General features: G+C 40.4%; 1 protein-coding gene across 1 annotated transcript in view; it reads left to right on the forward strand.

Annotated features, from left to right (window-relative positions):
• Positions 1–742: 742 nt before the first annotated feature.
• Positions 743–17,641, forward strand: part of SUSD5 (sushi domain containing 5) — a 41,634-nt gene continuing 24,735 nt past the window's right edge. Inside the window, exons 1-2 of the mRNA XM_074150985.1 lie at positions 743–836; positions 8,650–8,827. Of these exons, the coding sequence (XP_074007086.1) occupies positions 743–836; positions 8,650–8,827 (272 nt within the window). The remainder of the gene's footprint in view (positions 837–8,649; positions 8,828–17,641) is intronic.

Raw genomic sequence — 17,641 nt, forward strand, 5'->3', positions numbered from 1 at the left:
AAACCCAGGGTCTGAAGTAGCAGGATTAAGCCGCCCCAATCCCGATCTTCAGGGAGGCTCGGCTGCCAGCGTCCCATGCCATTTGTCACCTTTCCTGAGCCCTTACCTGAAGACCATCACTCTTGCTGCAGCAGCCCCTGAGCTGCAACCCTCTGCAGCGTGCCGCTGGCTGATTTCATCTCACAGAGGAGAAAACACTCCCCACGTCAGAACCCATCCCTCCGGAGATGCACAGCTAAGCCCACAGACTCACCGTGTGCCAGCACCGGCTATCTAGCTGCCCTTCTCCTCTCAGCCAGGGATTTCCTCTCGTCGCTTGTCCTTTCCCCCCACCCTCCGCCTCTTCTCTCCCTCCTGGCTTTTACATTTCTTCCCCCACGATCCATTAGGTATTTACCGACAGGGTAATGTGACTTTTCACACCGGCTCTCTGTGTGCACTGCCCTGCAGACTGGGCTGGAGAAAGCCTCTCCCCAACCCCAGCTGGCTGGACATCTCCCCCCCACCTTCCCCTCCCCTTCACACCAGCCAAGCCAAGGATTCCTCTCTCCCTCCCTCTTTCTTTTTTCCACCCCTCCCGCCTTCAGTGCAAACCCAAGACGCAGGATCCTGCCGAGGGAAAGTGCTCCTTGAAATCATCCCTGCAGACCCCGCTGCGAAAGTGCAGAGGAGGAGGAGGAGGAGAGAGAGAAAAAGCCTCGGCAGCCAACCTCCTGCAGCTGAGGGCTTTGCAAGCAGGGCAATGGCTTCAGGCTCTCAGAGATTCTCTCTCACCTTTCTCCAGGGCGTGGGATCTGTCTTCTTCATCCTTCAGATCATCTCTGTTCAGGCTGATGGTGAGTTCCCCATTCAGTTTGGGCTGGGTTGCTATGGCTGGAATGAGAGCTGTATGTTGAAATGTGTTATTGCAAAAAAAAAAAAAAAATCCCTTTTTTTTTTTTTTTAATAAGAAACTTAAATACACGCCCGAGTTTGGATTAGGAAACGTCTGATTCAGAGGTTTTTGAGACTCTACAAATATCCTGGGGTTAAGCAGAGAAAGGAAATAAGATCCCAGAAGGCTAAGATTATTTTATTACAACAAAATGACAGAATAGCAAACTTTTCCAGAGGAAATAAGAATAATAAAAAAAAGCCAGAACATGAATAAGAAGACTCAGCTATATTTTAGGAGGGCTCTCCTTGTAATTTAAAGTATCTTTTTTCCAAAGAACTTCACCATCCGCCCATTTCAGATGCCCCCCCAGTGTCATTATGTACGGGCAGGTACTCGAGGAAGGGAAGACAAGAAGTCCAAAGCTTTTACAACTTTTTCTGTTCGGTACCACACACGCCGAAGATGACCGCTCACCTTTCTGCACGTGAGTTTCATCTACACTCCGCTGCCGAGGGATGTGATCAGGACATGAATTTGGCTGAAGCAACCGGTTACTCTGAAATGGGACTTTTTACTCGCTGATGATAATCCTGAATAGCTGCATCCCTTGAAAGTTTCCAGTCGCCTGCTGCCCTTTTAATGACTACGCCTGCACTAATGATGACAAACCTGCCTTAGCAAAAACATGATTTATTTTGAAACAACTGTGTCTTTTCCTGGGAGAGCAACGCTGGATGGCCACGTTTTTTCACTTTCACAGCTGCAATAGATTTATGCCTGATCTCAGGATTATTTTTTTTTCGGTACACTGATCATTTACCCTCGATGTTTGCTGCATTATTCCAGAGAACAAATCTTAAACATTATAAGGCTATAAAAACCTCTTCTTTTTGTTCTCAGGGTATTTTTCCTTTTTAACCTAACTTTATTTCAGCTGATGACAAAGTATGGCAAAGGAAAGGGAGAAAATTAATCTTGCCTGTATGTTTCTACCACTTCGTGTAAAATACCATTTATGCAACAGAACCCTGTCTCGTAAATTTGAAGAAAACAACTTTTAATGAAGAATAAGGGAAAAGTAATGTGTCAGGCAACTGCACGGTGTTGCGGTAGGCAAAACTGTGATTCTGATTTTTGGAAATACTCCCCTTGCAAAATGCTTCTGAAATAAGGGGGAAAAAGCGCATACCCATGAAAGAGGGTTCCGCACAGAATTTAAGAAAAGGGGACAGTACAGGAATAATTAATTTCCTTGCTTCATCTAAAGAGTTCCCTTGTCTTTTCAAGATCACCTCTTGATTTGTATTATTTCTATAGAATTAATGGGATCTTCTTGGTTCTTAGACAGACATCCTCTAAAAGAGAAAGGGAAAAAATGTCAGAGATCATTTCAAGGGAGAGATTGTGACAGATTTTAATTGTCATTCAACAGCTTGTGAAATTTACTTCACACATGGTAAAGCAATTATAGAAATTAAAGGGTAGAGTATCTGAACTACATTACAGTTGTAGAGCACTATAATACTGTAGTTTCCATTTTTATTTACCTTCTAAGTATCCTTGTGAAAAATGTGCAAGTCCTCTATTAACATGCTCTTCCATGTGTTCTCCTAATATTAATAGTCAAGCAAACAACTGTAACACTGTCCTGTAAACCATCTGGCTTACTATACGTTATACATACAGAAGAGAACACTTTATGCGAACTTTAAAATTTACCACTACGCGTAGGCTTACGTATTTAAGAAGATCTGAGAGTACGAAACAAGATTAATACTTTCTTTTATAGCGGATTCTGGCCTGATCCAGACAGGAAGCCACCTCCTCATTTGTGTAAGTTGTAGGTGAAAATACAATTGTGCAACTCTCTAATACATGGAAATGTCACTTAAGTGCCAAAGGACTGTTCTGGGTGACACGTGTGTATGTGTGTATTTCTTGTTTTTCACTAAAACCAACTGACTGTTTTGCAAACTGCTGAAGGGATTTTGAATTCACCTTGTAAAAACCCTGGGAAATTCAGACTGGCCCCCGTTACAGGCAAACCTCCGAAACTGGTTACAATATATTTCCCTAAGGAAGACTTTCACTTTATTATCTCGCACACTAATAATGACAGAGAGCAGGCAATAAAACTGGAGACCATCGAGGTCTGGTGAAGGTGTAAAACCTCGAAGCTTAATTGATCTCTTTTGACCAGTATTTGCCCCAGCACATATTGCTGTAGCGCAGCGAGACTCCAGAAAGACCAAGGTAAATGCTGAAATAAAAGATAGCTTTGTTTCCCTTTGCAGGTTTTTTTTTTTTTTACGATTGAAATGTGCTTACTCATAGCTGTTGAAGGTTGTGGTCAGAGGGACAGGAGGTTCCTCAAGGTTCCTTAGTCCTGCTCGGACTTACCATGACATGCCACTACTGTTAATGCAGTTACTGGAGAATAATACAGGTTATCGTGACGGGTCTCAGATGCAGGCTTTGGGGGATTTCTTTGCGTTTGCACTGCGGTAGGAGAACAAGGATGTTGTTTCATGCGTGCTACACAGAAGTCACCTCTGATGTTGTTTTTTTTGACCCCCTCTTTTGTCTTTTCACGGCAGCTAAAATATCCGTGCCTGTGAACCATAGTTTTCTGCAGGGAACTTGCTCTGAGATAGAGCGCGTCAGCAGAGAATGATGGCAATTAATCTACCTTACTATGACACCCCTGAGCGGGAAAAAAGCGCTAATTGCAAAACTTGTTGCAGAGGGAAGTTGGTCTGTTGACTTAATTACACGGAAGACCTATTGGTCAAGCCGGTTGCTTGGTAGTGACCATCCATAGTGACCATCCATAGTGACTGCGGAGGTTGCAAATGGAAGAATCCTGCATCCAGAAAGCCAGGCACGGCTAGGTGAGGAACTGAGTTGCATACTTCTGGTCTTCAGGAATAAAACCTACTATACTCAAGCCTTTGGCTTTCTTTGCACTCCTTTTGTAAAGAAAAGGACAAAAGGATGCTTTTTCTCTTCTGCTCTCTCTCTAGACACTTGCATTTGAATAGCAGGTGTCTAAGCATTTCAGGCTCCTACTTCCAAAACAGCACATATGCTTCTTGCAGAAATAAATACATAAACGATTCCAACTACTTGATCCCAAAGCCTGTAGTAAAATTAAAATTTAAGCTTACACTGAATTTAGCTGAGGAGGAACTCAAAGGTGACCTCCTAATTTTGCTGTTTTTCTGGTGATGTAATATTTTAAGCAATTTGAATGAAATAAAACATCATTCACTTTAGTTTCTCACAGAAATAAACTCTACATTCATGAACACTATGCAGAACTGGTAATTACTCAAATCTCTGTCTGTAATTGTACAGTTTTACTAAATCCTCCACCCTTACTATTACAATCACGGCCATTGTTATGCACAGCCATAGAAATGGAAATGAAATTGCTCTTGAAGTACAGAAGTGACCTTCCCTTCCCCCACTCTCTTTTACCTCAATATGAAGTTTTTAACATTTAGGTAAAAACAAATCAGACTACAAATTTGCACATCTTTCACCACTTTTGTGTTGTTGAAACAGATTAGGTTTTATCCTTTGAACTAGTAGGTACCATGTCATGAGATCAGTACACTGGGCATGCCTTTTAAAGTGCTTTCAGTTTATATCATTTGTGAGAGACGTTTTTATTTCAAAGTTTATTTGGCTATGCAGTTTAATGTTTCTTCTTCAACCATGATGCAAATCCTGCTGAAGACATGGAGAACTTTGCACTCATTTCAATGTGCTCTGAACCATGCCTGTATGCCTCAGAACGTCGTGTTGTATCTATTACTGCATTAAAATAAATCAGCCAAACTCTGTCTTCTCGGTAACCAAGAAAATTCCGCTAATTTCACTGAGATCCCTAAAAGTAGGAAGAAGCAGGTTTTCAACTGGTTTTATTTTTGAAAAGTCTCTTTTTTTGTGCTTTCATATATCTGATTGTAGACAGCTTTTCAGTATCGAAAACATAATAAGGTCCAGTTGTTAGAAGCCAAGTTTAGCAAAATTTGAAACTGGAAATAAGGTGGAGTGAGAGTAATGAGCCATTGGAACAGTTTACTATAAAGTGTGCTGTAAATTCTCCATTACTTGGCGTCATTGAATCATGACTGGATGCCTTTTGAAAAGACATGCTCTAGTTCAACCATGAATTTTTGGACTCGATGGTGGAATTACTGGGGGAAATCTGCAGTCTAGTTATGCAGGAATTAAACAAGGTGATAAAAATGAGTCCTACAAGCCTCGAGATCTATGCTTCTATGAGTATGTTCTCTATCAGACTAAACTGGGGAACTCTTAAGTGAAAACTATATTCAGCTATTGCTTGTTGACAAAGTTTTAGTGCCAAACAATAACAAAAATTATTTTTATCAGTATATCAAAATATAACCAATGTTCTGAAATAATAGTGATCAGATGATGGTAGAACCTACTGATATAATATAGTCTAGTTACTAATGAAAGACTCTCTTTGGTTTCAAGTCCAGCTGTTAATTAACAGTAGGAAGAATTATGTCTTATCACTTATGTCTTACCAATGATATTAAAACTTTTTTACTGGTTTCAAAGGAGAACCTGAGGAAACTTACTGTGACAAAGACATTTTTGTTATGAGCCCAATAAATTCAAGATGTGCAATATACCTCCTGACAAAGGCTACTTGCCATGGATTTCCAGCTTTATCTTGAAAACAAAGGGACTGTCTTTCTTTGAAAAGGCTTCAGAAATGTAGGGTTTGGGGCGCAAATATCCACACCACCTGTCTCATCATTGCATTATGGGAAGCAAATGTTACGGGGCAGAAATGAAGGGAGAGGGTTGAGCAGGAGCTCAAACATGGTGGCTGTTCAAAGGTACCTCAACCAAAGGCATACCATGTTCTTCACACAAATGAACACGAAGACGTGTGCCTTATGGAAATAGAGCACCGTAAGGCGCAGAATTCAATGTTGGTGTTGTAGTCTTATTTATTTAAGGGGATTTCCTGTTTTGATGTGCTTTTGTGTTTTTTCTATTATCATACTAGCATGTCTGCTGTATTTTTTTCCTGTAAATGCCCCTCATTAATGTGACACAGCTCAGGATACTTGGGGTCCATCTGTTCCATTGGTCAAGTGTCAGCTAAGTGAACCTTACTTGCTATTATATTTTCTAAGTAAGAAATTAGGCAAAACAGAAGGCACATCTTATTTGGGCAGATAGCCACAGAGCTACTAAAGCTTTGGAGAAGATTCCCAGGTTGGTCTGGTAAGCGGGTCAGCCTTTATCCACTTCTGGCTAACCAAAATTTCCTATAAAGCTGTTCACTGTAATTTTCTCAACCAGTATGTCCTTTCTAGCTTACCCTAAAACCTATTTGTCTACACAATTCGGACATCCCAGACACCTTTTTGAAGCATAAGACTCTGTTTTCAACCAGAATCTTCATAGTTTCTAGTAAAAAGTTAATAGTTAATTTATATTAAGTACTAGTGAACATGCAACAGTAGTTAAGGAAAGTTGTCTCAGCCTCAGTCTTGGCTAGCTAAACTCCTCTAAAAATGTAATTGTCAATTACTGGTAAAAAGTCTAAATGATGATCTTAATTTCTTCTAATTATATGTAGCTGGAACTGAATCCTTAGTGGTTTTCCTTTCTTTAAGTCTTCTAACTAAAATACAAATGACTGGAAAATAGGGCTTACTGCCATGTCAAACTAACATTTATGATTTAAGTCAGATGCTACACAAACTTGCCCTATATGTCTTTGATGATGTATCTCAATCCTGACAGCCATATTGTGACATGTAGAACGTGGATGAGTTTTAAGTTGGGACAAAGCCTCAGTAAAGCATTGCTTTTAATTCCTGCTTACCTTTACTAATGAAAGTTGTTCTGCAATTTAGGAATTGTTGTTTAAAACCATCATCCTTCTGCTTTTATTTTCTTTCTTTCTCCCTACCCCATGCATACTTTGCTATGTCTATTCATGGCATTAGAAACAACAGCCTATGTTAGAATCATGTGCATTATTTGGGACATTTTGCGAAGAATCCTGAGGTTTTGGTACCCAGGACGTAGAGGCTTGCTTTTTTCACTGCTCTATGTAAACTCCCCTGTTCTAATTACAATTTATGGTACTGATTACAGTTAAGAAGCAAGAGGCAATGTAGTCTAGTGGTTAGGACACTGATCTGTGCTTCTGGGTTGCAGTCCTTGATCAACTACTGTTAAGGGAGTGAGAAAATCACTCTGGGTACACTGAATTCTTGTTCCTTCTCATTACTGCTTGTTCTCCTTATTTCATTTGCTATCTGCCCCAGTCAGGAAGACTTCTTACTGTGCGCGGGTAGAATTCTCACCAAAGTAGGAATCTTCATCAGGACCCATCTGCGCTTGTTAGCTAACGTAAACACAAATGATGATGTGTTTACTTGAAAGAAGCTTTGCATTTTTTGCTGTAAGGACTGTGGTTAAACTGTGGACAGGTGAGAACAGAAAGCTGTCAGGGATAGACCTACCCTGTGTCAATTCCTTATATTTAGGATTAGATTCAGATGTATCAATTTGTTGAAATACTGTGCGGTGGGGATGGCACTTGGTGCAGAATCAGTCGGAATCAGTCTGAAGGAGTCCTGATATTGGTCAATATATCCTGTGAGTGCGAAATTAGCTACATAGTGAACACCCGGTATGTGCTGGAAGCTCTGCGCTTATATAAGCACTACCCCTGATCTATTTTTGAAATAACACATTATAAGCGTTTCCAGGCATTTACTGAATTGACAATTCTTAGAAATCGTCTTCCTGCACCTGCAAGCAACCTAAATCTGTACCTTTGAAATTTAGAAGGTATTCTGAGGGATGTTATCTTCAGAAAGAAGATACTTATGGCAATTTACATGTCAGCACTGTAAACTGTCTCATTGTTTATTTCTCTTTCTGGAGGCATCCAGCTAATGTGTTTATTCCATAACCCAAGAACTTCTCAAGCTTTATTGCCAAAACCCTAACTGTCCTGTTCCCAGTTGCCAAAACCTCTAACTTCTACCCTTACAGCTTTCTCAGTGTTAGATAAATTAAAGTAAAATAAACTGAACTGAAAATAAAAATAACACAAGAAATTCTTATGCTAAATATGTTCTCATGCTCATTCAAAAAACCCTTCCATTAAGAAAAAAAAATCCGTCTGTCTTTCCAGAAAGATATGAAACCAAAGTGGCTTTGCAGCAGCGTTTAGCACAAGTTGCCATAGAATTGCATTATTTTTATTTTAGAGAATAAGTATGAATCTATTTCTGATGTGGAACAGTGACTTGCGATGCTGGCTTTTAGATTTGTGCTTGCTTTATAGATGTAGTTCTTATAAATGTAACTGTAATATGCTTTAGTAATGAATTCCAGCGTTATAGCCTACAGGAGATGTTCTGACTGATTATATAGGTGCATATGAGGGAGTGTCATGCTTTCCCTCTCCAGATCTTAAGCACAGACCTATAGAGGCAGGATGAACTTCTCATATGGGCTGGGAATGAATAGGGGCTTAGCCAGACTTGCTTTTCTGTTGATGAACAAAATGAAAAGTTAAGACAAAGGTATTTACAGTGTTGATGAAATTTCTCATTCCAAGAGATAGGTTGCTCATTAAAATGAACTTAGTAAAAGCAAGAAGAATTTATTTGGTGATAATGTGCAATATTTTTGTTGAATATGTATCGAGTACAATACCATGATGAGTGACATGTCCTTTCTTGGTGCTGCAGGGAAAGTGTTTGCACTTGAGTCCAAGAACAACTCTCAGGGTCTGGATTTAGCTGAAGCTGAGAAAGCTTGTGTTGACCTGAGTGCTCGCTTAGCAACTGCTGAAGAACTGAAAAGGGCTGTTCTGGACTGTTCTTTCGCTGGCTGCACCATGGGATGGCTCGCTGGTGGCTCCACCGGGTAAGGACAACAGCATAACCCCTCCTGAGAAGTATGAATGACAGCTGTCACACGAGTTTTCATCCTTGACTAAGAATATTACTGGAAAACACTGGCCACATTATAGTTAAATGTACCACTCCCTCCACAGAGAGCATTTTCTACGGTGAATATTGCAGGGACACAAATATTTGTCAGCCTCAGACCACATATTTCATGGATCTGAAGTGATTTCCTCTTCTTCTTTCCTTGTGAGTTAAGTTGTTGTGATTCCTTTCCACCTGGCCTATAGCAGGGTGCTGAGCCCTAAAAGAGCTTGCAGGCTTGAGGACACGGTGCCGGAGTACCAGTGCTCCCGCTGACTCTGTTAAGAGGTTAGAACCTCAGCAAACCGAGCTTCTCATGGAAACCATATGTCTGTCTCGGGTATTATTTACACAGTGTCTAAACTGACGATAGGCATGTTCAAATAGGTATGACTTCAGACGTACTTAGATACGGTGATGCAAAAGTGGTGGAGAGCTTGCTGAGAAAGCTCAGCAGGGAGCTGACACTGTCACGCCACGTGCTGAATTGTGTTATTTGAGGTAGCTCAAGCGACTCGACATGGCACTAACTAGGCTGAGCTTTGCCTTGCATTACAGATAGTGTTGCAAGATGTAGTGGCCTGCCACAGCCTCTCCAGGAGGCATCGTTGCCTCCATAGAGGCCAGTTCAAAGCGGGAACATAGAAGTGCCCTGTGGTGGAAACTACTTCCCTCTGTTGATCGTAGTTTCAGGAGGCTAAGTCAGCCTTCATTAATACTCCAGAAGTCCCGATGCCTTTCAGTGAAATTTAAGGTTTCGAGGACATATGTCCACAGAGGTGCTAGCTGTGTGCCAGAAGCAGCAGAGCCCTGTCACCATGCCACTCTGCCGTGGCTGATGAAGGCTTCCCAAACTCCAGCTAACTCAGGCTCATTCCAGTCTCGCACAGGTTTAGCTATGGGGCACTGCGCTGGGCCAAACACCTACATCCCAACTTCCCCATCTTGTCCAATAGGAAAGTCTTCACAGCATGCCTCCAATACGGATAGAGAGGCTTCATATTTGACAAAGAGACCACATAAAAGAAAATTCAATTTAGAAAAAACAAGATGGAGGACCTGAGGGTTGACATAAAAGTCTCATGTCACTGAAGCTGTGACCATACAGGAATTGCCTAGAAGGAACATGAGTAGACCTGAAGTTCCTGCTCTCTTGAATCTTTCCTTTGTCAGGCTTACCAGCCGCAGCCTTAGAGTAATATGTACTTTCATTCCCTTGAGGTGCTTTACAAAGTTCTCATGAATTAGAGGATAATATCTAATTTACTGTCAATGCTCAATGGTGATAAAGTTTGGTTTTATCAAGATGCTGTTTCTAGGTTCCCAAACTTTAGTATATTATTGTATTGTGTGACAGTTATCAGTTATTTAAGCAAGCATTGGAATTTTTTTTTTTAATGTTAAAATACAAATTCCAAAGGACAGAAAATTGCTACTACTAATGAAAGGTGATATTTAAACAACTTCAAGCAAAAGCATCTAGTTCCACTGGTCTTTTTTTTTTTTTCCAGGTGAAAAAAATGTTTGAAAGTTTATTTGCATGTACTTTTGGTCCTTAAAAAAATAATCCAGAAATCTCTCAGGATGTAAGAGAGTGATCTAAACTCTAAATACTTTTTTTCCTAAGCCAGTTGCTGAGATATCCTGCAGGCCAGAGAGTCAGGAAAACTGCATCCATCTCTAAGCAGCACATGGCAAAGTTGTTGTACGGGTTCTTCTGTACAGCCTCAATACTATCAAAGTAAGGAGTGCTGCTGATGGGTAGGAGAAGGAACTGTCCTTTTTTAAAACCTAAGCAAGACCACTAGTTAGTCCTGAGAGATCCCCAGTTAACTACTGCAGGCACTGGAACTGCAGCTGTTAATAGACTGGTTGTGGACCTATCCCTGAATATCTTCACTATCAAAATTGGATACGGTGATAGTAATGTACACATCACACCATGATGATGTGAGAATGTACACACCATCTACCGATGGGAAGGAAAAGAAGATTTTTCATCCCTTCCAACTTTCCATACTCCATTCAGTGAAATTCAGTGAAATTCAGTGAAATTCCTCCAGTAAACCTGTCCGTAATATGGAAGTCTCTAAACTGTTTGTTAGAAAGGACATTGCAGGGGCACATCAGCATGCCGTTGCTGTGTAGTCACCACATCTAGTCTTCACTTGAGAGCTTCACCAGAGAGAATAAATAGTTCTTCACTGCTGGAATTTGATGCTTTCTTCTCTGGGACTGTTTTACCTGTGCCGGGGCAAGCACCAGAATGTATGTTACTTGGTCGGCTGAACTGTGTATTTCTGACTCTGGGGAAAACGAGGAAAAGTATAATGCCTAAAAAGGCTCTGCTGGTTTCACTGTTAGCTAATGCAGCTGTGGAAAAGGGAATAAGCAGTGGAGTGCACATTGTGCAAATGAGAGAAAGTTATTCAAGTTGGACAAGCTAAAGTAGAATACAAAGATTTTCAGAGGGATTTAGATGAATGGGCAAAATGGTGACAAATGGAGTTCAATGATAATATGTGCAGGAGGAATATACAGTCTGCTTGAAAATATCTTACAGGGTTCTGATTTACCTCTGTCAGCCCAGGAGAGATATGAGGACATCACTATGGACAGCACAAAGAAAACCTCTGTCAAACTGCAACTGTAGTAAACAAACAAACAAACAAGTTGCTAGAGTGCTTATGGAAGGGGATGGAGAATATGAAAAATAGATACATGTATATATACACACACATATAGGTCAGTGTAACAGCCTCCTTTGGAATACTATACGTATTACTGTTACCACATCTTAAGAAAGGTTCTAAAACAGGTTCAAAAAAGGGCTCAAGAATGATTAAAGTCATGGAAAAGCTATTAAGATAGGACCTAAAATATTTTACTAAATAATTTACTTTTAAAAATATACCTACAGGTACCTATTTAATACTTGGGCATTTACTTGATAAAAGGAAACATGATAGCAAGGATAAAGGATAGCTGGTAAATAGAAAAACCTCAATCCACACTCTCCTCGGCTGATTTAACATGAAGAGGGGAAAGCAGACTTCACAGCAAGCCCAGAAGGTTACAGAATTAGGGAAAATTATTTCTAAAGTAAAGCACTCTTCACTGTTATTCATCTTGATGATGGACCTCCATATCTTCGAATGAGATGGCATGGTCCAGGGAGAGAAGTGACCTCCCTGTGTTCGGCAGGTCCAAAACCATTCAGGACTTTACAGGTTGGATCTAAAACCTTGGATTCTTCACAGCAACTGACTGGTGTCCAGTGCAGATCGCAGAGCCTTAGTCTAGTATCCTCCCATATCCTCTCGGACCGTGTACATCAGAAAGGAGATGAATAGAAGGGAACACGATAAAAGAAGTTCCTAATTTCAGGAAGAATGCAGTTTGTTTTATTTATCTGATGCCTGGAAACTTTCCCAATCTTTCCCCTGAGGAAAAAGGGATTAGACATTGGCAGGAGAAGTAAACACAAACAAACAACGTCACAAGAAAACTTCAGTCCTCCTTCTACCACATAGACTTAAAACTGAACAGGAACTCTAGCAGAGATATAAGGACATTTTCACCTCTAGATCAGTTTTCCAGGTCTTGCATGTCAGTGATTTGTTCACTTCCGATGGTTTCTTTATGGTCTTAGTGAATAGTTAGTGAGCAATCTCACTCCTAGTAAATATATCCATCACTGTTGGCTGTTGTGTCATTATTATTTTTACAGCCAAATCAGGGCCTGGAAACTTGTGGGAGTTTCTTCTGTTATGACTGAGGCACGTCTCTGAGTCAGTGTGAGCGTGTTGGTACTGCCTACTCTCTGGGCCATACCTCTTCTATGGGCAAAGAGGAGAATTCGGTCTGAAGAACTGGCTCTCAGTTTGGGTGGTTGTCAGATTTCTGGTGACCTGTATGTTAATATGGATCCATATGTAAATATGCAAAGATTTTGAGATTATAATGAGACATCCTCTGTCGGATCCAACCAGGTTGTTGTAGCCCAGCTCACTCCAACCTACTTTTTACTGACCCACCACAGTGACTGTTGCCTCCTCAGCTGTGCTGGTAGAGGTGCTCACCTCTCGTCTATTTTAAGTCAGAAGTAAACAGGGGGGGTGGGGGTGGGCAACCAGCTGCTAGTTAGGTTGTTAAAAGCCATCATTCTGCAGAGTGATGCTGGTGGAAGAAGACACCAATCTGCTGGTGGAGATGCTCACTTTGCATTCTCTGAAACACTGCAGTCCCTTTCAAACTGGGCTAGCCCCAGAAGCAGGTCTCGACAGATATGATTCACTTCAACTGATGCAGGATGGAAATTGCTTAAACAAATAGTTCCCTGTCAGCAAATCCAAAGAGACGATAAACTTGGTGGTATTGTGGTTTGGGCAGCCTCAAACAGGACCTCTTTCACAGACATAAGGGGATGTTTTTGTCTTCCACTTTCGGTTGTTCTAACCCAACCAATTCAGAGTTCAGGGCTGTCCCTGGCAGGTTCGAGGGCTTGGAAACTTTTAGAGAAGAGTCACTGACAAATAGGTAGGGGTAAGAGAATAAGGGGTAACTTCTTCCAGCAGCCCAGAAGTAAACCGTTTGAAAGTCAGTCCTGAAATGTGTAAATTGTAGAGCATTACACATTGTTACATTTCAGGAAATGAAATGGCGTTAGGCAGGTCTCGTTCCTCAGATGAACCCTAATAGCTATTTATACTAAAATGACACTCTTAACGACTTATTTGCGTGTCAGACAAGTGAGTCAGTAAAAACAGCAAGTGATCTGCCAGAATATAAATGAAAAAAGGTGGCAGAGTTCTTTGAAGGACTCTCACTGCTATCTTTTGAATTCAAATGTCATACTGGAAAACCCTGTGGCAAGTGCTCCAGCACTGGGCAGCATGTCCTGTAGGGTCTTATTTTCATTTCTGTATTTTTTTTGAAATTTGGAAAATGAACGTGACACAATTTTGCTTGGGATCAGCCCTGCTAATTGTGCACAGAATATTAGCAAGAGGCTATTGGTTTTAGAAATCATAAACATCCTCAATGTTTGTGTTTAGATATTCATAGCAAATTCACTCATTTCCTTCACTTTTCTAGGACTGAAAAGCTGTCCTATTCCCTGTCCTGTTCCTTATTTGTCTACAGAAGAATGAAGCCATAAGTCCCTTCTATAAGGGCTTTGAAGCGCTGCGTAGACTTTCCATTCTATAATACAGCTTCTGCAGGGTGTCAACCTGTTCTTTTGCATGAAATTGCCCTGGGCTGGTTCCTACCCATTCCCTGGAGGGTATCTCTGAGGGGATAACTCTGGAGTGAGCAAGCACAGTCAGCTAGAATAAGCCTTGCTGTGGGAGTCAGAAGACTGGGGTTCTTTTCTTGGCTGACCACAGACCAGATGTTTGCTGCTAGGAAAATTACTTCATCTCTATTTTTTCTTCCTTTTGTTAGCTCTTCGGGTTTTGCACTGACTCCTATTGAATGCTTCTACAGTCTCGAACACAACAGGGCCCTCACTGCAGATGACACCAGTGGGAAATGTAATAATAAGACTCAGAAATGACATTTCACAAGACTACCTACTTCTTTTTCTGCCTACTGCATGGGACTTGCCCAGCACCGGGGTAATAACAGCACATTTCTGGGGAAAGAAAAACAATATCCAAGGAATGAAATAAGGGTCAGTCGCTAACCCTTGCCAGTCCTCTCATCCATGTGTTTAAACCCTCGGACTTGTGGGCCCCACGAAATCAATCCAGGTGTACATGCTATAACAGGCCCATTTGCTTATTTGTAGAGAAGCAGTTCTAATGATATGTCAGTTTGGCAAGCTCTGTGTTTTATTTTGAGGCTGTGCTCTGTTGCCTGATGATAATGCATATGAATTCACTCCCAGACATGTGTATGAAGTAGGTCAATTAATTTCCTTCAAGAGCATAATGCAGACATAGCTAACAGGACATGGTCCAATTCAAAATGCTAAAAATTGCTTATGAAACTGTCTGAGGAGGTCTTGTACTCGGAAATGCCTTAATATCAGAAACTCTAGTCCCACAGCTGCTGTCACGCTCTGCTAGAAGATGACTTTGTCTTCTCACTGTTTCTTGTCAATCATCTCAGAAAGTCTCATACAGAGAAAAAGCAAAGTAATTGTGCTTCAGAAATAGGGGTTTCTACTTGAAGTTCAATCAAGAGACTTGAATTTAATGTATGGACGTGTCCAGTTTACTCCAAGGAATGGTATCGCTGAGCAATGTGGACATGAGCCACTGTGCATCAGCTTTGGGGGAGACGCGAATCTTTTCTTGGCACAAACTGGGAAGACAGCACGGGCAAAGTACGACAGCCATGGTTCTTGTGAAACAGACAGCCCAATAATTAAAGAATTTTTTTGAAAATGTACTTTTTCAGGAAAAGCATCATGCAAAGGAAAATGCATTTTTGATGTATTTTCTAGGACAAGCACCCAAAACACCACCTGCTAAACCATAGCACGACAGTCCTCAGAGTAGCCATTTCCTTAGCTGGGACTCACACTTTTAAATTTTATTTTTACTGGGAGATTGTTTTAATAAACATTGAGGGCTTTAGCAAAACTTTAGCAAACTTTGGCGCAAAAGGTAGAGGTATGCTAGTGAAATTAGTTAATGCTGGAAGGTTAGAACTAATTGTTAAGACCAAGGAAAATCATGGTATTGAACAGAAAGGTAAGCCTGGTTTCAGAGATGGAGTAGCAGAAATGGGGTGCAATGTAACATGAAGTCTAATAGGAATTTCTCCCTTAAGCTAGCAGTCCAGCTGGAGAAGGCAGAGCAGGAGAAAGAGCTGGGTGTAGTCACAGAACGCAGGATGGCAGTGAGCCTGTCGTAAAATAAAAGAACTCATGTAAAACTTGTGGAAAAAAAGGGAATGCAGTCCTCCTAAAAGACATCCAGCAGCTCTCCCAGGAGAGAGAGGGCAGTACTGAAGGACTTGAACAAGGCACTGGTGAGACACCACCTAAACCAGCGCAATGTAATTCTTGGCATCCAGGCTAAGGAGGGATAAACTCAGACTAGGATCAGTCTAAGAAAGCACCTCTCTTATCAGAAGTGATTAAAGGTGACCAGTTTGTTTAGCCTTGCAAAATGAAGACAGAAAGGGGATATGCCTACTCTTAGCAAATGCACAAGAGCAACTAATACCAGGGTTTTACCTTGCCAATTAGTTCTAATGAGGTTGATTTTCTAATATTCAAAAGAACTTCACATATTTTGCCCTATTTTTAGAATCTCTGTAATATTTTATCCTATCTGAAAGCCTTTTGTTTGAGAATGGAGCTTCTTTGTAAATTAATAACATTCAGCAAATATTTTTGTATTTTTTTTAAACCCTTTGGTAACTAATCAATAACATCTGTTATGAAAACTGTGGATTAAACTGGAGCTCATAAAATTAAATTGGGTAAAACCAACCTTCTAGTGACACTTGACATGTCTTTGAGCACCCAACTAGTCCAGGCCAGGAAGCAACACGGTCCTCCTCTACATGCACTAAGAATGCTCAAATTATATGTACATAGCAATATTATAGTAAAATGGCTATATAAAATCTTTCATACTAGGCTACAGTATGAAAATCTGCATGAATGGACCATATTTATTTAATGAACAGAGGCCTTACTATTTCAGTAGTCATATGTACAATTTTAAGCACAAAAGGCTGCATTTTGGTGTATATTTTTAAGAATCTAAAGGATATTGGTTCTGCCTTGGTAAGACCTCCTTTTGACATTTCCAGTGGCAGTATTGCTGTTGGAATGTCTTCATGTCACACTTAGCAGCTGCTTTCTTTGGGTCACATCCAGCCAAAATTAGCCTCTATAGTTCTCAGTCAATGGGCTTTCCAAGGCCCACCTGTGCTCCCCTTCATGACTTTTCAGGGAAATTTTCTTCCCTTTGGTAATCGTGAACATGTCATTTATATTTTATTTCTCATCAGAGCCAGCTTTATAATTTGCAGTTTCCCAAACTACAGAAGGGAAAGACTAAGAATAAAAATCCTATAGTTTGGCTTCCAGACTACTGATTTTTTTTTTCTCTCACCTAGTTACTGAAACACAAGTGGTAAAGCTGACCCGTGAAAAAAATTAGCACAGGATGTTAAAGATTTATCTTGACTAAGAAAAGTGATGAAGTTTTTAACTTTCTAATTAGAGGAAGGTTTGTTATAGTTGTATCATGTTATGAACCAGACTTTCAGAGTGCCTCAGCTAACACATTGTTGATGATGTTCCTCTGAGTTGAATATATTCATAGGCAAGTTCACACTACTATGAATAAACGTCCTAAGACCATTCTGACTCAGTTCAGTGAATTTATTGACTAAGACTACAAAACTTACAATCAATTGGCAGAAAAAGTAGTGACTACAAAACATCCCAGTCCCACCTACTGGTTTCTGTGCTGATGGATCACGCTATGTCATATAAACTCAGCTGTTGACTCCATATGTTTTAACTTGGGTCTACTGAAAAACATTCAAGTATTACAAAATTGCTCTGTAATTATCCTAGGAAGTAAAAGTGGATAGCAGTGGATACTACTATAAACAAAATTTATACTTATATATAAATATTATGAGTTTATTATATATATCTTTATTATGTGTACTGACATACAATATGCAAAAAATTAATATGGCTTGAGTATATCATTATGATATATTTAATAATATGCATTACATAATGACATGTGGCGGAATAAATACTATT

The sequence above is a fragment of the Numenius arquata genome, chromosome 7 (genome assembly GCF_964106895.1).
Source record: "Numenius arquata chromosome 7, bNumArq3.hap1.1, whole genome shotgun sequence".
NCBI lineage: Eukaryota > Metazoa > Chordata > Aves > Charadriiformes > Scolopacidae > Numenius > Numenius arquata.